At 37.0% G+C, this 21235-nt stretch overlaps 1 protein-coding gene across 3 annotated transcripts in view; it reads right to left on the bottom strand.

The window, feature by feature from the left end:
* Positions 1 to 21235, bottom strand: part of LOC111582448 (cadherin-18-like) — a 208900-nt gene that overhangs the window by 15717 nt on the left and 171948 nt on the right. For all 3 annotated transcript variants that reach the window (XR_008603032.1, XR_008603033.1, XM_023291120.3), the window contains exons 9-10: positions 18971 to 19092; positions 12571 to 12685 (exon numbers count right to left, since the gene is read on the bottom strand). Coding sequence is in view for 1 of the 3 variants with exons in the window: in XM_023291120.3 (XP_023146888.1) it covers positions 12571 to 12685; positions 18971 to 19092 (237 nt within the window). In the remaining 2 variants the exon portion in view is untranslated. The remainder of the gene's footprint in view (positions 1 to 12570; positions 12686 to 18970; positions 19093 to 21235) is intronic.

Here is a 21235-nt window from a genome sequence, read left to right as displayed (position 1 = left end):
AAGCCGCCCAGTTCCAGACCGTTCTATCAGCTGCGTGGGAGGCCGAACCAGACTTCCCCATAGAAAAGCTCAGGGAGGTGGTTATCTGCTGGGACAAAGGTGGAGCGTTTAACCAACCAGTTAGTCTTTTACTCCTGTAAAACAGACAGCTACTGTTTGATTGAACCAAACCTCAACCTTCTGTCCTCCTTCTGTCCAAGTTTGGCTCATTTTTGACCCTAACAGGGTTCAGTAGAGGGCTTTTATTTGCCCTCCAGCCTCAGGGGGAGCAGAGTAGTCCGTCAATGCACTAAAATGTGGTGAAGGAGATGCTGTTCTGACAAACTTTGGGAAGTGATGCTGATATTTTTATATTAGCAGAGGTGTTTTCAAGCAGTACTTTAGAGTTTCACAGGAGAAAAAATGAGGACACGGTGAAGTTGATGCTAATTGTGCTACCATCCTACACAGGATCACACACATATGCTCTGAAATGATGTTAAACATAGACACACACTGGGAAAGGAAACTCAAACTCCTGCTTCACACACTGTTTTGTGTCTGACATAGACATGAGAAAATGTGAATAAATTAATGACTACATCCAAAATCTAAATATTAGTAGCTGTGTTAAAGGATTTTCTGGATGGTGGAGGTTGGCAGCACTCTTTCTTAGAGCAAATTCATGATTTTTGCATCCATGCAGTCGTGGCGATGGTTGAAAAAACACTGCAGGCTAACATCATCATAAGGGAACTCAGCTACTTTGGTCATGCTGCCAGACATCACTGCCTGGAAAAAAGCAATCATTGAAGGGATGGTTAATGGAAAGAGAATGAGAGGTAGACCTGTAGCAACATCAAAGAGATCACAGGAAGTGGAACTGGGGAGGCTACTAGAGCTGCTGCTGACCGTAGATGATGGAGCTCCCTCATTGGAACCACACCAGCATTTACTAATGCTACATGACTTTAGAAGAAGAAGCCTAATGTTGTGTTGGTCCTGCTTATGCCGTCAAAAAAGCTTTGAACCATTGGGCCTGGACCAGAGGACCTGTCAGGGTGTCCTATGGGGTCTGGAACCAGTGCTCTGAGTCGTGCAGTGGGACATCTGGGAATCAAACTTGTTCCACTGCATCCTGTTGAAGCCTGATCAGAATGGGGTCTAGGAAGGTTGGAGGTCAAATCAACATCTTGGACGATTGTCTTGTTTCTCAAGATGTTCCTGATTGATGTTTTTGTGATGTGGTGGGGTGTATTTTCCTGCAGTGACATTTAGGATTTCCATTTGCATGAAGGAGTGTGCTTGTTCTGAGATAACGTTGATTTGGGTGGCTAAGTCTCATCACCATGTTTCCATCAGAACACCACATAGAACCAATACGATTAATGCTATAAGCTTCACCTGCCAGTGGTCAAAATGTTGTGACTGATCGGATACAGAGGAGTCATTTGGAGCCTTGGCGACCTCCAAAATATAAGAGGATGACAAACTTTACATTAAATGTTCACTTTTGGATGTGGAAAGCATGAACTAACCTTCAAACAGACACACACATGATCCCTTTAGTTCTTTAATTCTCTCTCTGGATTATGAATTGGTTCAGATGATGTTGTTCATGATCATATTCAAGAAATCGATTGTGGTTATCGCAACGATGTTAGCTTTTACAAAGGAATAGAGACTAAACTGACAGAAACACAGCAGGTGAATAATTACTGCACGAAGAGTGTATTTTTATAAAGCATTCGACCTCGAAAGTGCCCGAGGAGCCCCGACATGATAAAACACATCAGCTAGCAGCATGGGGTATATATGTGCACGATTCCTGAAACATGTGTGGATTTATCTACAGTATGTAGATTCTCTGATGTACTGCAGAAAAGCTCATGGGACTCCGGCAAGGACATCTTTATTTGCATTTTGTGTAAGTACATTGCATCTACAATGTTCTTACACAAAACCGTTGTGTCTTCTAGTTTAAGAACACCTCTGGAGGTTACAGTAGAATGTGATGAACTCTGACAATGAGAAGATAGTAGCTGGTTTACACAGACAACACTAATGGTAGAGCTTACATTCACTTAAATGAGATAAATCCTAGTTGTAAGGCAAAGCGAGGACCTCACGTGTATTTTCCTTTGAAGTCATGTGGATGCACCAATACACCGAAGGCATTTCATTAGTGCATGGGGGAATAAGGATAATTTTACCGTCACTGATCATAACACCTAATGTTTAAGTAGACGATAGTGAAATAAATGATCTTAGGTGCCTCTAGTAGCAGTTGTATTTCTGTTTTGTTTTTTTGCCTAAAGGAGTAATCGGTACTGAGAGCCTCTGAAGACAGCTGTTGTAAAGCTTTATGCACCTCTGCATGTGTTTACTTTGATATGCTAAATATACCCAGCACTGAAACGACACCACAGCAAAAACCGAAAACATCAGGAAAAGTAATGTGATAATATATGACAGAACATGTAAACAGTGAAAACTGTGCTGTAAATATCTAAAATAATTATGAATGATAATATTTTGCCAATTGGAATATGGTGAAGACAGTGTAATTTTATAGTCAAACACTGACCTGATGTAATTGTGTTGTCTATTACAACCTGTCGCTGTTTGAATCATTTGAACTGATCTTTATCTCTGTCAGTGAGATGTTTGCCACATTGGATGTGTCTAAGTTTAACCTTCATGTCGTACTGCGGTTCAAAATTGACCCGTTCTAAAGTTTGAAAATGTGGAAAAAAAAAATTTCACAGTCAAACTTCTGATGTCCACATTTTCAACATCTTTGGGAAATCTTTGAACATTATTTGGTGGAAAAAAAAGAAATGTTAATGTGAATGCTCTTAAAGAAAATATAAGTTTTACTGATATATATGGAATCATTTTAGATATTTTTAGGATTTTTTGGAACACTTTTACTATTTTTTTGAAAATATTTACAAGAATTTTCTTGCCAAATTTGGGGTATTTTTTCAAAATAAAACTTTTAGGGGAAACTTTTAAGGAATTATTGGAATTTTCTTCCTGAAGGTTTTGCAAATTTTCAGAAATTTGGGGATTTTTTTGCTGATTTTTTGGATTTTTTTCAGACAAGGAAACAATATTTTTTGGTGTCCATAAATGAGGACGACAGGAGGGTTAAAACATCTGGTACAGGAGGACCTCGTAGTGGGCTCTACTCTTACAGTCGGCTCTATGGGAATTAATTCCATATTTTACTTGGTGCATTTACTTTATGGGCAACCGGTGGACGGCCTACAAGAGCACTTCATCTGCAGCATTGCCTCACGTCATCATGAAAGCTGCTGCAGTGTGTATGAGAGAAGAATAAGGTGTTGGTTCGCTCACCGTTCCTGCAGAAGGTGGAAGCTTAGTGCTGCACACAAACGCCCTGTCATCGAGGCAAATTGTAAGAAATATGGCTTCAATCAAAACATTCCTCCAGCACAGATACTAATAAAATGGTGTGTAGTACCATTTTTAACAGCTGGGTATTGTGATAGTATCAGTATACTGTGCAACACTACCTCTACCTATTCCAATCTGTCTCTGTTCTGACCAAGCAGAAGGTCCAGGTTATAAGACCGTCTCCTATAACTGATGTTTCTGCAACCTCAGCTGCTAAAATTATTAAGGAGGTCAAGGGGCTGAAGCCAAACTCCAGAGACGAGGCTCCAAGAGAAAGACTGACCCCAGCCCGAAACAAAGAACAGTTCAAATGGTCGGAAAAAAGGAACCAGTAAAAACTTCAAAACGCATACAAGCTGACCTCTATGATGAAGGTACAACAGCGTTTGGTCACACTTCGCTTTCTGGGTCAAAGTGGCTCCGTGGAAGAAGACCCAGGACGACCCCACTTTCAAAGGAGAACGGAAAAAAGCAAAAGTGCTAAAATACATGTGCTTCTGGGAAAACAGACTTTTTGACAGATGAAACAATATTGGAGCTTTTTGGTGAGAATAAAATGAAGCTTAAAAAACACTGATACTGAAGGAGGTTAATTTTTGATGAGTGGAAGCTTTTCTGCATCTAACAGAGATGCAAATCAGTGCAGGTCACAATGAAACCAGAAGATTATAACACATATCGTCACTGTGGTCTGAGAGTTTAGTCTCCATTTACACAGTAGATTATTTTGTCAGTTTAATTTTATATCAGAGAAAACTGTGGTTCTAAACTATAAAAAAAACCCTTCCTTAATCCTTAATATGCATTTTTTTTCAATTCCAAATATCTGCAAATATCTGTAAAACATTTAGAACTGGTAATTTTTTGCTGATTTAAATGCAGGAAAAAATGTGTAATTTTACCATAAAATGTAGTAAAAGAACAAATGACCGTTTACCAGAACATTAGCAGAACAGTACCAGAACATTAGCAGAATGATAACAGAACATTAGCAGAACAGTACCAGTGCTGGTGTTCCAATTTTATATGTTTTTCTAGGTTAATCATCCATTTGTTCATTCCATCTTCGTGTGGTTTTGTTTCTCGGTAACTATTTCCTGTTCCTGCAGTGACTTTAACCAGCTCAGCAGGTTTGCTGGCAGGTTGCATAAGAAAAGGGGTCAAAGGAAAAAGGCTTGAGGTCCAACTAATGAGATACGTTTTCATCTCTGGAGGGATTTTTGTCTCTGGAACGTTGGACTCAGCATTTCATATATGGCACAGAAACTCAGAAAACTATGTATACTGACCATTGAAAAGGAATTCATGAGTTTCTGTTTGTGTCTCTTCTTTGAGAATCTTGACCAACTGTTGTTCTCCATCTTTTACACAACATTAAATTCACCTACCAACCAGCAAAGTGTTTCTTTTTCTATTTAAGGTGAAAAAAGTCAGTATTTCCATCACAAGGATTGGACAGGAAGCAACATTTTATTACCATGTCTCTATTCCCAGTTACAACTCTGGTTGCTGCCACCTTTACATACAGGTATGTGGTCGAAGAAAACAACACTGAGACTCGAGCAGTAACTGAAGTTCAAACTGAAATGAGTATATCCTGACCCACACTGCACATCAAAGGGTAAAAACCATAGCCTGTACAAGAAAAACCTTTCACTTTGTTTGACCCTCAATCCACCCCAACAGTCTCCATTTACTGGCTGTGTTTCTCTATAACAGATGATGACTGAAATCTAACTGTGACTCATAAAAAGCTGCTGTACAAATAAACTATTGGGTTTTTAATCAATGGAGAGTCTCTTACATAATCAACTTACCCGATATGTGGAAATATTTGTATTTATATATAATAAAATTGTCGTGTTAAAACCATAGCCTGTTCAAGAAAATTAGCACATTGTCGACCCTTCCATCCACCCCAACAGTCTCCATTCACTGGCTTTACTTTGCCATAACAGCTGCAAACTAAAACCTCAGTGTGGGTCAAAAAAAGCTGCTCTACATATAAACTGTTTGGTGCTTCCATCACTAGAGACCTCTCACATAGTCTACTTACCCTATATATAGAAATATTTATATTTGTTTATAACAGAATCGCCGTAAAGGCGAACTTTGAAGACAGTGGTGGTAATTGTTAAACGGCAGTGCTACCTGCAGTCTAACCACCCAGTCAGGCTCTGTGTTCTGATGAAGCACAAATAAACAACAACAACAACAACAGAAAGTGCCTGCAGTGTTTGGCTGGCGGGCTGCCGTCCAGCCTCCCTGTCTCAAACTTGTCACCGCGTCTCATTACCGAGATTGATGTCAACTCTCCTCAGTCCTCAATCTGTCTCAGGTCAACCACAGAAAGCAACTGCAGTGACACCAGGAGAGACGGAGGAGACACTCCAAGATGGAAAAGCAAATGGAATTTGACAGAGTAAAAGCGAGACGGAGATAACACGACACGAAAAGACATGAGACCAAAAGCTGGGAGAAACATCACCCCCTCCCCGACACACACCTAAAAAAACAAAAACCTTCCTGCCGCCCATTTATTCAGGACAGATAGAATCAAAAAGCTAAATGAGGAGAGGATACATACAGAAAACTCCAGCTGCTGGGTAACCAAGGCAACAGCTCTACAGGTTTTCTCATGGACATTAAAGCAGATCTCAGAGGGGAGAAGTGGGCAGGCTGGTACCTGGTCCAGACCAGAGTCTAACTGACTGGTAGAAACTGCAGATTTACTGAACGTTTTAATGTCTGGTAGTCAAACTGGATGTATACAAGATAAGATAAAACTTTATGAATCCTGAAGGAAATTCTTGTGCCAGATATTGCTCAGAAAAAAACGAATAATATAAGAAAAGCAGTGCCTACACTGGAAAAAATGCCCCTCTCAAAACAAGAAAAAAAAGACTTATTTGAAGGAACTTTTACCTTGAAATAAGTGAAAAAATCTGCCAATAGAACAAGTGAAAATGTCTTGGTAAGATTTCTTGAAATAAGATATGATATTTAGAATATTGAGATCTTAAAATTAGCTGGGAAAACTTCTTTGAAGCTCTATTTTACCAGGATTGTCAAGTTTAGGTGTCTTAAAATAAGCCAGTTATGCTAAAAAAAAAGAAGAAGCAGTTTTTCACTCAAAAATAGATTTTTGCTTTCATGTAACCTCCTAATTTGAGATGTATTAAACTTAATTTGAGTTTTCTTGTCAAATACAACTCAAAACAAGATAATTTCAAGATTGTTTGATTTAATTCGCTGGATTTTGGTTGATTTTTATGTGAATGTTCTTAAAGAAAATATCAGAAGTTTTACTGATATACATGGAATAATTTTAGATATTTTTAGGATTTTTTTGGGAAGATTTTACTCATTTTTTGAAAATATTTACAAGAATTTTCTTGCCAAATTTGGGGATTTAAAAAAAAAAAACTTTCAAGGGAAACTTTTAAGGAATTGTTGGAATTTTCTTCCTGAAGGTTTTGCAAATTTTCAGAAATTTGGGGAATTTTTTTGCTGAATTTTTGGATTTTTTCAGACAAGAAAACAATATTTTTTGGTGCCTGTAAATGAAGACAACAGGAGGGTTAAATGAATTTATCTTAAATCAAGTGTGATGAGACATTTTGACTAAAAATAAGACAAATAGACTTGGTAAGATTTTGAGTTTTTGCAGTGTAAAAGTAGACAGCAACAAGACACAAGGGCGGACATAGCACAGGATATCTGCTCTTATTTGTTTTGCTAGACACAGCTAATGTTTCTTGGAACCTGCAGCAGAAACTCACTTCTTTAGACTTTTCTCAGACTTCCCACAGCTCCCTCTGGAAACACTAAAGACCGTTTTAGCACAAATATATTTTCTCACCTAAAAACACTCTCATCCAGTGCTGTAAAACAACAGGCAGGTAAACCCTCTCTGACCTCAGATAAAGCACTGTGGCCTCAAGATGACAGGAAGACAGACTTTTTCTACCCAGAAATCAATCTGGAGTTAAAAACAATCTAAGTGGTCTTTATTATGGATCAGTGATTGGAATCTGACTGGTGTGTAATGAACCAGTTTAAACGTCATTTTGTGCCTTTTTATTGTGGTTTTATGTTACTTTGTGGTTCTTTTGTGCTGATTTTTGTACTTTATTTTGTCTTCTTGCACCCATTTGGTCACCTTTTGGTTGTTTTATGTCAATCTGTGGTTATTTGCTCTCTTTAAGTAGTTGTTTTGTGTGTCTGGAGCTATTTTGCATCCTTTTGTGGTGGTTTTGCAGCCCTGTGTGCTGATTGTGCGTCATTTTCTATTTTTTTTGGTCACTTTTTCATTTTTTTATGGCAATTATCTGTCGGAAATTATACAACAACTGAGCAGCCTTGGAGGAGTACTGCGCTCTCTGAGTGCATTTCTTGTTATCAAAAGCAAGTCATAAAATTAGGGCTATTTGTAACAGCGACAGCACACAAGCATGTGAGTTCAGTGAGGTGACCATTAAAGCACCTGTGGAGGTAGAGGGAGCCTCAGTCTGATTCAATGGATGTAGACTGTAGTATAAACTTGTCACTAGTTGTGCATTTTGTGTGACTTTCTCCTCCTCTTCTACTAACTACAGGTTTTCAAAAACCCCCTTAATTATGGACAACAACAACCTCCAGGCAGTGTCGCACACACGCACGCACGCACGCACGCACGCACGCACGCACGCACACACACACAATTTCATATTTGGCGAAGATTTGAATCATGCAATAGAGCAACCCCGCAAGCTGTTTTGTTTCATTGGCCCATTTTAATGGCAGTGCTCACCTTCCTGCATGCAAATATTCCACCAAAACAATTCCCCATCACTGTTTTCAGAGAACACTGCCAGGGCATCATGTTCTTAGCAACACCAAAGATGATTGTGATTGGTTTAATGAAATACAAACACATCACAGCTTATTCTGGCTGTACAGCATGAGGACAAAGAGGTGCAACAAGACCATTCTACACAACACTGTCAGCATTAGAGAATGGTCTGACTATTCGAGACTACTGCAGCCTAATCAAGAATGTTTGACTCATGCCTGGGTCAATATATAATTGTGGGACTTTTTGTATCATAGTTGACATTTTTGCCGTTTTCAGGCCTAAAATCAACATGACCGCCTATAACCAAACACCACATGGCATTTTAAAGAAAGATTCGTCTAAATATTAGATTATAATTATAATATTATAGTAAACCTGTTGACTGCTTTATATTAAATAAGTCAGAAAGCCTTGGAGTCTGGCCAGTCTTTTCTTCAGGAGGAAATGACATCATGTGGAGCAGGTCATGTGATCTAGAATTAACACACTTCCTGGAGAGGTGTTTTTGTAATGGGGAACTTAGTGGAAAGTGATTTAATCTGTTATTTTCCATATAAAATTTGATATATTGCCAAAAAAGAAATATCTGTCATGATTATCTCAACTGAATAAAAAGAACATAATCCAAACTTTTTCTGAATCAGCTCATTTTATTATTGTTTAGCTCATTAGAAGGTGGTTGATATTAAATTCAGACGCCTATTTAGTTGACATTTTAGTGATATCCAGTAATTTTTATCAATAAGTGACTGTTTCCATAATAAATAATTATGGAATCTGTAAAGACATGATCATAATGAACATAAAAAACATTAGTTTTTTTTTTATTTTAATGAAAACGTATGCAGAATATATCCTATGGACTTCAACTATAAATTGACCCGGACAATTTTTGAGTCATTTTGGACCATTTTCTTGTCATTTTCAACAAGTTTTATGTCAGCTTGGATCGTTTCTCGTAATTTTGGATCATTTTTGTGTCTTTGGGAAAATTTTTGAGTCGTTTCATGTCATTCTGGACTCATTTTCCATAATTATGGATCATTTTCATGTCATTCCGGACGGGTCAATATATAATTGCGGGACTTTTTGTATCATAGTTGACATTTTAGTGATATCCAGTCATTTTTTATTAATAAGCGATTGTTTCCATGATAAATAATCATGGAATTTGTAAAGAAATGATCATAATAAACATAAAAACATTATTTTTTTTTTTATTTTTAATAAAAATGTGTGCAGATACATCCCATGGACTTCAAAAGTCCCTCAAATACAGATCGACCCACCTGCACTTTTGCAAAGAGGATCCATATTATGATTGTTAAACGCATCTTTAGACCAACTAAATCCTGAATCTTACTGCATTGAAAGCCAGCGAACGTAGACGACCACAGAGACGGGAGCAGACGGGTCCAACAGGCTGACACTACTGAGTCTACAGACGCTGCCGGCAACCTGTGTTTATGCTGATTTTATCAGACAACGTCCTGACTATAAACCGTGATTGAGTCTGCAGGGCTGTCCGTCTCGCTCCTCAGCAGATGTTGGCTATGACAGCTTTAGTTGTTTGCAGAGTGAAAAGAGGACAAAGAAGAGGAGATTTTCATGTTCAGGTGTTTCACTGCGGATTGAACAATAACAACCTGAAAACTCTTTTCACACGGAAACGGCATCTTACCATCCAGACCATGAACACCACATTCCTAAACCCATGCTTGTCGCCAAACAGCTTCCGTTTAGAGTCGTGTTTGTCTAATATTCACTCTCCTTGTTGTTGTGTTTCACTTTGATCAGCAGCAGGCAGGCCTCTCTCCTGGAAATTACATGTAATGTACTGCTGCACAGACTCTATTTCTACATAATTAAACATAATGAGAAAATTGATTCATTCTTCATTAATTGGTGCATCTGGTAAGTCGGCCATGTGTTTGTTGTTTTCCAGCTTGAGCATCAATTTCACATAAAGCAATTAACGCATTAATACAAGTTTTAATTGTTCTTTAAAGACAACAACATCAGCGGAGAGTGGTTTAATTGTAACTGAAGGCACATTAGGGTAGATCATATACTGTAGCTGTGCAAAATGTCAGTCTCGTGAATGATCACAACCAAATATGTGATTTATAATTTGTTTTTGAGTGACGCTCAGTGTGAGTTTGACATACAATTTCCAACTAACCACCAACATAGGCGTTTAAAAGCGTTACAGCATGAACACTGGTACTTAGGTGGTGACACAGTGCTTGAATTCCTGAATCTCACTGTGAAAATCATAATGAAAGAAGAAAAAAAATCATAAAAACCATTAATGATTAGGTCATTTAGATGCATCAGGACAGAATAAAAGCCAAAATGCAGCTAAATGGCATTTAAACGCCACCGAGACACGTCCAAGTCCTGTGTTCTTCCACCTGAAGCCATCAGGGGACTTCAGCTCAACCAGAAATATTTGTGAATTTTTCAGACTGATATATCAAATACTTTCTGTGATGATGATCTCTGCAGTACTGCACAAGTAGATAAAATAATTTGGATGATGGATGAGTTGGAAGTAAGACAAAACAAAACACAGATACTTGGTCTCAAAAAAGTTATTTTTGTTCAACTTCCATAACTAATTGAGCAGGTTTGACCAGCTGGTAGATACTTTAATCCAAGTAGAACAGAGCCTTTTAGTTTCAAAATGATTTTACAAATATAGCTAAGAAAATATTTTCTTAAAATGGGGCCATATTTTTTATTATTGGAGATATTTTTGTTCAAACTTAGCCTCAAGTTTCAATGCATGAAAAAAATGTGCCAAAAGTGGGTCAAAGGGGAATTTCTAAGAAAAAAAATGAAAATCTCAGGAAGTATTTGATATATCAGGTTAAAATTTCTCAAAATATCTTACATACAGTATACACTCCAATTGAAAGTTTGCAGTCACTTAGAAATATTTTTGAAAGAAAAGCAGTTTTTTTTAAAATGAAGATAGCATCAAATGAATGATAAATCCAGTGTAGTCACTGTTAATGTGGTAAATGACGATTGTAGCTGGAAACAGCTGATTTTTAATGGAATATCTCCATAGAGGTACAGAGGAACATTTCCAGCAACCATCACTCCTGTGTTCTAATGCTACATTGTGTTAGCTAATGGTGTTGAAAGGCTCATTGATGATTAGAAAACCCTTATGCAGTTATGTTAGCACATGAATTAAAGTGGGAGTTTTCATGGAGATCACAGAATTGCCTGTGTGACACCAAACTTTTGAACAGTAGTGCAACTTTCAACATCTCCATCAATCTCACTTTTTTGGCAGCAGCAGGATGTGTTTGCAGCAAAGACTGTAACCTAGTTAGCACCAAATAGCATCTGGACACAGAAGTCAGCAACTAGCTGGTGAACACAGAAGAATATTTAACAGCTGAAGAGTGACCTCAAACTTTTGAAAAGTAGTATAGGTCAACTTTGACTCATTTACAGCAACTTTTGCTAATATAGAGCAATTTTAACAAATTTTTTTTTGCAACTTTTGCTAATATAGAGCAATTTTAACTATTTTTTTTAGCAACTTTCGCGAATATAGAGCAATTTTAACAAATTTTTTTGAGCAACTTTAACTAATATAGAGCAACTTCAGCTAAAATAGAGCAACTTTATTTAATATAGAGCAACTTTAACTCATTTAGTAGTGGTGGGATTTGATTAAATTTTTAAAATCTAATTAATTAATCGTGATTAATCAAATTGTTTTGTAAAATAGCAATACCTGACACAATAAGCAAAGTTTTTCAGTTCAAATACATTTTGGTTGACGACTGAATTGATGAATAGACGTGTTAATAATTTTAAATTTATAAAATTTTGAAATGGGACATAGAGAAAAGTGATTTTGATGAATTTAAACCTGAGTTTAGTTTGGTTTTTCCATTGTATGGCAATGGATGGCAAAGAGGGAACTGAGAAAGGTGCGATTAAATGTTATTTTTTTAAACGTGTTATTTTTCTGTAATTAATTAATTGAAATTAACGCATTAAAGTTCCAGCCCTATCATTTAGAGCAACTTTAACTTATTTTTGAGCAACTTTACCAAAATAGAGGAACTTTAACTTATTTTTGAGCAACTTTAACTAATATGGTGCAACTTTGACTAATGGAGAGCAACTTTAATTCATATATGCAACCGTTCAAAAGTTTGGGGTCACTTAGAATGTGGAGTTCACATTTGTCTTGTTTTTTTTTTTTTTTTTTACCTACCTACCTTTCGGTTAATCTCTATTTGCACTTTAATAATACACTGAACTGCGTCTACTTGCATGGTTGAGTCTGTTTGAAGTCTTACCTCTGTTGTCCTTCACAGTAAAATTAGTTTTAACTTGATGTTCAGGAGGCACGAAGAAGGAGAACTTTCCATTTGCAAAGTTGTCCAGGTCTGCTGCTCGGATGGTCTGAATCACCTGGTGGTCAGAAAGATAAAGACGTGTGTGAGAATAAAGAAAGGTGACTAGAAAACAAAAAAATGCATGTAAGAGAAGAAGAAAGGCAGCAATTACTAGGGAAATAAAAATAAAGTAAGAAGCTGTGAATAAAGCAGTCCGAGATGAAATTAATCCAGAGACCTCGATCCAACTCTTACAATCTATTCCACTAAACACCCTGTTTACACACCACACGGCTTAATGTGCATTATTTTTTATGAAAACACACTCAGTATTCACAGCGTACATATGTTGTGATTTATCTGTAAACTGAGGCTCTGCCCACATGTTTGTGTCGCCTTTCGTTGTGCCCATTCACTGCTGCTCGTCTGATGACTGCAGGCCAAACAAGTGAGTCAGTGCTGTTGCTCAGTGCACCTGACAGAGCCGTGATGTGCACATTATTTAAGGTAAAAGGAGAAACATTTCTCTCATGCCCACGCACAAACACACGTAAACCAAGTAAATCACCCCCACACATCATTCCATGTCATATTTCTTTGCGGTTTTATGTCGAGCTGGTAAACAACTACAGCAGAAATGCGGATTTACACAACAAGCAGATGTCATGAAAGAAAACTAATAATTAGGCGTGCTCTCAAATTAACAACATAATACACTTCCGTCTGCATTGAGTAAATTAATGGTCTTGAATTACTCAAATTTGGAATGCAAATTAACTGATACATATTCACATTTGCCAATCAACACATTTCCATTTCCATTTTCATAATTTTAATTTAATATAATGTGATTTCAGCAAGATCCAACAATAAACATTTCTGCTCTTCAAATCATATGGTCTTGAATAAACGTTTACATTATAAAGATAACGTATATCATAGGGGTTATGAGTTTCCAGTGACTCCTACAACTCTTCATTTTCTATGATGTAATAATTGAAACAAATGCATCTTTGTCTTGGCTGATGATGACATGAACAGAGGAGGAAAATTCTGTGGTCAGATGAAACAAAAACTGAGCTATTTGGATACAATGACCAGAAATATGTTTGGAGAAGAGAAGGTGAGGCCTTCAAGCTTGAGAGTACTAAACCTACTGTCAAGCATGGTGGCGGCAGTATTATGCTCTGGTTCTGATTTGCTGTCAGCAGATTTGGTGCTTTATGTAAAGTGAATGGAATTATATATATACATATATATGTATATATATACACACACACACACACACACACACACTTTTTTCAAAAACTGGCAGATTCATCTATTTCCTGGTAATTTAAATATAGTAAAAAAAAATTCTGTAATTTAATGGTCAAATGTTGTACTTTTTTTTTTTGATTTTGGTATTTTTTCCCACTTAACATTTAACCAGTGGGTGTGAGGCTTCAAAACTGACAAAACAACCTCAAAATCCAGTTACCTGGTTGATCTGGAGCTGCAGAAGCTGTCAGTCCAGTCGGTAATGATTGAAAGTTTCTTTACAGTCGATCCCTCACTGAATAATCGTAAATGAAGAAATAACATTACATTAACAAGTGAAGGCAGCACCCACGCCAACAACACCATCAATACAGACTGCAGTGAGAAGAGTCTGTCTGATGCCTCGTGGGTGACAGCTGAGAAAGAAGACTCCATATGTACACATCTGATTAAAAAACAGAAATTAATGTGGCCTATTGTACCTTCCATCTGCTTAATTAACTCTGTTAGTGGAAAACTTTCTGCTTCCACGGCGACAACCAACAATAACATCATCACAACTATCAGTGAGTTTCCATTAGTCAAAAAAAAATCATCTGATAAACGTCCACATTCATCGCTCAAAATCCAGCTGTTCTTATTAAAAACCATTTGCAATGTTTATTCGGCAATAAGAACAAAAGGCTGCGGCGGCGACAACAAATGGAAAGAGGCTTCTGCAGAAAATTATATTAGCCAGCGAATGATGCACGACGGGAGCTGCAGCCGGAGGCAGATGGTGGGGTTTTATTTAACTTGTAGGACCGCGATGTTTATGGAACGCAGCCCTCCAGAATGTTTTCAGCTTCATGTCCACCATATCTCAACTCATAAACGGTCACATCGTATTGTAAAATGTGACACAGCAGCATTTTGCACCATTATGAGAGCCTGAAAATGACAAGAAAAGCTGGAAAACAGGATTGATGAGACAGAATACTGAGTCAGAGGGGCACTTTGTCGCAATCAGGAGCCACATTTGATCTAATGAAGACAAACAGCGTCAACATTTGGACATAAAGTCACTGTACTCTAAAGCAGGGGTGTCCAATATGAGGCCCGCGGGCCAAAAGCGGTCCTCCAGAGGGTCCAATCCGGCCCTCAAAGTGAAAAAATTACAGAGAAGACATTAACTGCAGATTGTAAATTAGTAAAACTATAAATTTAAAATAATTTCTAGACCATGACAAGTTGCTGAGTGTCTCATTTTTGTAATATTTCGTCTTCTTTTTTGTCTGACTTTTGTCGCTTTGTTTCTTGTTTTTGTCGTTTTATGTTTCCTTTTTACCTCACTTGTGCTTTTTGTCTTACTTTTGTTATTTTGTGTTTTGCTTTATTTGTCGTTTTGTGTTTTTTTGTCTCGCTTGTGTTGTTTGTCTACTTTTTTGTTCTTTTTCTCTTGCTTTGTCAGTTTTTTTCAAATTTTTCTCATTTGTCAACTTTTTTGGTGCTTTCTAAAATTTTTGTTAATTTTTTGTTTTTTTTGTTTTATTTTGTGTTGCTTGTGTCATTTTTTGTCGTTTTGTTTTTTGCTTTTGTCTTTTTGTGTCTATTTTTAAAACATATTTTGTCTTGTTTTTGTTGATTTTTGTCTTTTTTTTTTTTGGTCCGACTTGTTGTTTTGATCCTCCAGTAAATCCTTTCTGGTTCAGCTCCAGGTGACTAAATGTTGTGTTCCTTTGTAGACACTCTGTGATCTAGAAGTTGTAATGTGGAAATGATGAACTGAGGTATAATATTGTTGAAATTGAATTTATTTTTCTTCAGAAATTTCAGGTCGTTCATAATGTTTTGAAAAAGATAATTCCTTAATAAGTCTCATTTAAACACATCCACTGTCTAAGAATTAATGAATTTAACTGGTCTGCCAACAATTAGCTCTGAATTTTTCACTATTAAAGATAAAATATTGGACTTTTCCATAAAAATCTGTCACACTCAAGTGACCAACAAACACAATGCAATCTGTGCCAGATGAGTCTCTTTGTATTGGTACACTGGAGTTTTAAATCCACTTTCTGTGGCAGCATTCCCACTCTGGCACAGTAGTTGAAATGCGCTTTATGTTAACCAGCCAATGTCTGGTTTCCCAGAACTATAAAAGAGGGAAACAGAGTTGAAGACAACAAGGAGGAGTGGAGCCTGGGATGGAAAAATCTTGGAAGAACCCAATAAAAGTTTCTGCTTCTCCAGATAATAAAAGAAATTTTAGAAAAATCTATAAAAATAAGTAATAATCAGGTAGCAAGTATGCAAAAAAAACCCATTTAAAAACAGTGGAACAGCATAACATTGAAAAACTGCAAAAAAAATGTGAAAATGACAGCAAATATCAATAAAATAATGGTATTTTCCGTTGATTTAAATACAGTAAATCATCCATCCATCCATTATCGATACACTGCTTAATCCTCATTAGGGTCCAGTAACCCTTTGGTCTGATGAAAACAAAACTGAACCATTTAGCCACAGATTAGATGTGGTACTTTAAGAGTGTAAATGACCACAGATTGACATAAAATAACCAAAAGTTGACCAAAATGAGTGCAAAAAGATTAAAAATCTACCAAAATTGACACAAAAGAACCACAAAGTAACATAAAACTATAACAAAAAGGCATAAAATCACTAGAAATTGATGTAAAATAACCAAAAAGTGACAAGACATGACTACAAAAAGATACAAAACCACCACAAAAAGATGCAAAATAATCTCAGACCTGCAAAATGACTATATAAAGAGAGCAAATGACCACAGATTGACATAAAAAAACAAAAAGTAACCAAAATGGGTGGGGAGACAAAATCAGCTACCAAAATTGAAACAAAAGAACCACAAAGTAACATAAAACTACAATAAAAAGGCACAAAATGACTACAAATTGATGTAAAATGATCAAAAAGTGACAAAAAACGACTACAAAAACATACAAAACCACCACAAAAGGATGCAAAATGACCTCAGACCTGCAAAACGACTACATAAAGACAGGAAATGACCAAAATGGGTGCAAAACATCCACACAGTAAGACAGAAAAGCCCTCAAAGAGTGCAATACTCCTCCAAGGCTACTCACATGTATGATTTCTGACGGATAAGTGCCGATACGTCCTCAGCAGTGGATTTGTAGTAATAATCAGATTATGGACTTTCCAACGGTTCTTAAACTACACATTTGTGTATGTTACTGTAAGCCCTGAGTACAAAAAAATCTTTCTGATGTTTACTAAAAGTATACCAACAGGTTTGGCAAATTGAAATCTATTCCAGTTTAAATATTACTCTCACCCTCTGCAGGCATCACTGTTGATTTCTGAAGACTAAATAAGTGAAATCTTGATTGTTTCTCTGACTGATTTATTCCCCCTCAGGCTCATATGTGCCTCTGTTCTCTGTTCTCTTAACACAGCAAACAGAAAATGAGTATTCAATGTAACTGTGTGCCCCACAACCTAAACACTCATCATTCTGCAATCAATTATGCAAATGCTGTGCACAGCTGAGTGTAACAGAAGAGAATCGAGACGTGCCGCGCGTGGAAATTTTTTGGCGTGAAAAAACCCCAAAACAACCCATACACCATTAGCGTGTGTTGTCTGTTGTTGAAGCCAAGCTGAATGAATATATTCTCTCTGCTGCACACAACACTTCTGGAGTCTGAATTAGCATAAAGAGCAGAGCGGCTGGTGGAGAGTTAATGAGAGGAAGCAGCACATAGGATGAAGCAGGGGGAGTGTGTGTGTTGTGTCATCTGAGTGTGTGAAGCTGCATATCTGTGCTATTGTGCTTTTCTGGAAAACTAAATAAAAGGTGTTTAATCATCCCTGATTTGGAGCAGAGAGGCTGGCCTGTGTTTGGCTTTAAAATGATCATCTCTGCTGCTATCTGGACCGGCAGCAGAAGCTCCGCGGTCTGAATAATTTATGGATTCGAGAAGCTGCAAAGTCTGCAGCTCAGCTGATAAATCCCCCAGTGACGGTGTCAGACGCACAACAAGAAAAAGGCTACAGATCATGAATGCATGCGTGTTCAAGCATGAGTGTTTGAGTGAATAAAAGGGAGGAAGGTACAGGAAGTGAAAATGAGTCTTTATGCACACGTTTGAACTTGTGGTTGTACGTTCTTGCATTTGAAAGAATGTGAGGTTATATTCACAGGTTCAGTTTGTACTGTGTGATTTATATTACTTGATGCAGGTTTTTCCCCAACATATCTGTCAAAGAATGGCACAACAAAGCAAAGAAAACTTCATCTTTAAATCTAATGAGGTGGTCCTTCTGTCATTTCTGACGTCCCCTGAAAATTTCATCCAAATCCATTTGTTTGTTTTTGAGTAATGCTGCAAACAGACAGAAAAATTCATGTACGCCGATCGTCACATAACTCTGCCGAGTAACAAAAAAAAAAAAAATTGGCTCAGAATAAAAACATATACATAAAAACGTGCATTACGGGTGAAAAGAAAAAAAAAGAGGTAAAAAGAATAGAGAAATATATATAAAATAAAGTTGCCAAAATGTGAAGGTACATGTGGATGGACATGTGCGCATATGGGTGGGTGCGCACCTGAAGATCCACATGTATTTCTATACATGTCTGCAAATATATATAATTAGAAAAGGGTGAAGATGGGTATGTATATGTCGGTACGCCTATGTATGTGTTTGTGTGAGTATATATATGTATATGTGTGTGTGCGTAGAAGGGCGCAGGGGTTGAGATGCATGTGAATATATAAATATGTCAATACATGTAAGAACTGTAACTGTATATTGCTTATATAGATATGTAAATGTACGGCACTTGAGAATATATGTCTGTAGGTGTACGGAAATATACATGGTTAATAAGATGTGTTTAAAAAAAGGGAAGAAGAAAAAAAGAGAAAAGAAAAGGAAATGGCAACATAATGAAAATCAACAATAAATATATATAAACCAAAAAAAACGTGCATTATATTTGCTAACTGTTTAGATTTTAACTGCATGGTAGCGTAGCATCATCATCCTCTCACAAACCAAACAGCCACGATGGTATTTTTTCTTTTTTCAGGTGACCCACCTGTCCATTTTTGGTGCTCTCACACACTGTGACAGTGTTGCCCCCGGAGATGGATGGGATGTTGTCGTTGACATCCAGGACCTGGATTGTGACGGGAACATGACTCACCATACGTGGGTTATCTGGAACGAACACAAACAACAGGTTTTAGTTGCTGCAGCGCATTTTGATTTCCAGAGAAAAGTAACACTGTTTGTCAGCAAGACAAAAACAATCACATTTTCAGATTTCCACTGACAGTAAGAAAGTTATTGTATTGTTTATTTTTAAAATAATTCTGTTGAATCACGGTTCAAAAGCAATGTCTGATTTTCATTGGTTAATTTTCATAGAATTTTTATTCATTATTACTTTTGTCAGATTCCAATTATTTCTGTGACCATTGTGGGTTTTTCTTTCATTAACCGAGGGGTACCAACTATTTTGTCCACGTGTGTATATGTATTAAAAAACGACAAAAAAGTAGACAAACAACACAAGCGAGACAAAAAAAACACAAAACGACAAATAAAGCAAAACAAAATGACAAAAATAAGACAAAAAACACAAGCGAGAGGAAGGAAACACAAAACGACAAAACCAGAAAGAAAATGACAATCACTTTAGATATTTTTAGGATTTTTTGGGAAGATTTTTACTCATTTTTTGAAAATATTTACTAGAATTTTCTTACCAAATTTGGAGGATTTAAAAAAAAAAAGTTTGAAGGGAAACTTTTAAGGAATTTTTGGAATTCTCTTCCTGAAGGTTTTGCAAATTTTCAGAAATTTGTGGAATTTTTTGCTGAATTTTTAGATTTTTTTCAGAAAAGGAAACAATATTTTTTGGTGCTCGTAAATGAGGACAACAGGAGGGTTAATACTGCAGCAACCAGAGGAGTTGGTCACTTGTACAATTTGCAAATATGTGTTGGTAAGCAGAGAGTTTTATGGGGGTTTAGCTAGCAATGGAGCGAAATTTGCTGGATTTTGGTAGATTTTTATGTGAATGTTCTTAAGAAACATTTTTAATATTTCTTTTTTTCCACCAAAAAATGTTCAAAGATTTCCCAAAAATGTTGAAAATGTGGGCATCAGAAGTTTCACTGTGAAAATAAATATTTTTTCCCACATTTTCAAACTTTAAAACGAGTCAATTTTGACCTGCAGGACGACACGAGGGTTAAAGTTATTTTGAGTTTTCTTGTAAAATTCAACTCAAAACAAGATAAATTCCAGATTGTTTGACTTAACAAGATATTTAAGATGCATTGTCTTAAAACAAGTCCCTCCATCTGCTGAAATGTCTCTTGTTAAGTGAATTTATCTTAAATCAAGTAGGATGAGACATTTTGACTAAAAAGACAGACTTGGTAAGATTTGGAGTTTTTGCAGTGTGGAAAGTCTGCCAAACAGCATTAGTTTCTTCTGTAAGTGAAAATCCATGGGAGCTCAGCTGATATGTTGATGCTCAAGGCTGATTTCTGCTGCGTCCCTGGTCAATCAATCGACACTAGACAATAGACAGTGGATTGTGTGATTGTGCGTGTTTGTGTGTGTGTGTGTGTGTATGTGTGTGTGTGTGGGTGGGGGTTACAGGTTTTTAATGTTGTCTGTGCTGTTTTCATTTGTGTTGCTGGTCCTTCAACTACTTTTACTTAAAAGCCCAACCAGGGACGGGAGCTGAAAATTAGCTCAATGCTACACACTCTATATGTAATGCATCAGTTCTATGTGTTCTATGATAATTGCATGGTCCCTGATCAAATAAATGAATAAAATAAATAAATAAACACTGCTCCTATAAGAAGCGTAAATCATTGAGCAGCCATGTGTGCTGAGTAATCCACCAGCGTGGTGCTCAGTAAGACATCGTTCACCACACCGTTGAGCTCCTGTTGCAGTGGATCGGCTCTACATGCTACTACAGATAGATTGTAATGCACATTGTATTGACAGCAATGTTTTTTTTAAAGATCCAGCTTTCACGCGCTCTTGACAAATATGGCCTCGGCGTGCCCTCAGGGGAGCTGAAGTTGTGAAATGATAAAGAAATAACTGTAGTTGTGTCTGTGTTAAAATGACAAAATGCTGAAGTCTTTCCAGCAAATACAGCAGCAGATAATGTATTATAGAACATGTTGCTGCAGCCAGTCAGTCGGAGGGTAGGGGGAGGAAAGGGCAGGGTTGGGTTTGCAGGGGTGTGCAGTTTATGTAGGTGGCTTTACTGTGATGTTGTGTTACTTTATTAACATTTTCTACAAGCAAATGGCTGCACAGGTTCACA

Source organism: Amphiprion ocellaris, chromosome 10, assembly GCF_022539595.1.
Source record: "Amphiprion ocellaris isolate individual 3 ecotype Okinawa chromosome 10, ASM2253959v1, whole genome shotgun sequence".
NCBI classification, from domain to species: Eukaryota; Metazoa; Chordata; class Actinopteri; family Pomacentridae; genus Amphiprion; species Amphiprion ocellaris.
Note: the sequence above shows the minus strand (reverse complement) of the source record. Positions and strands in the feature narration are given on the sequence as shown.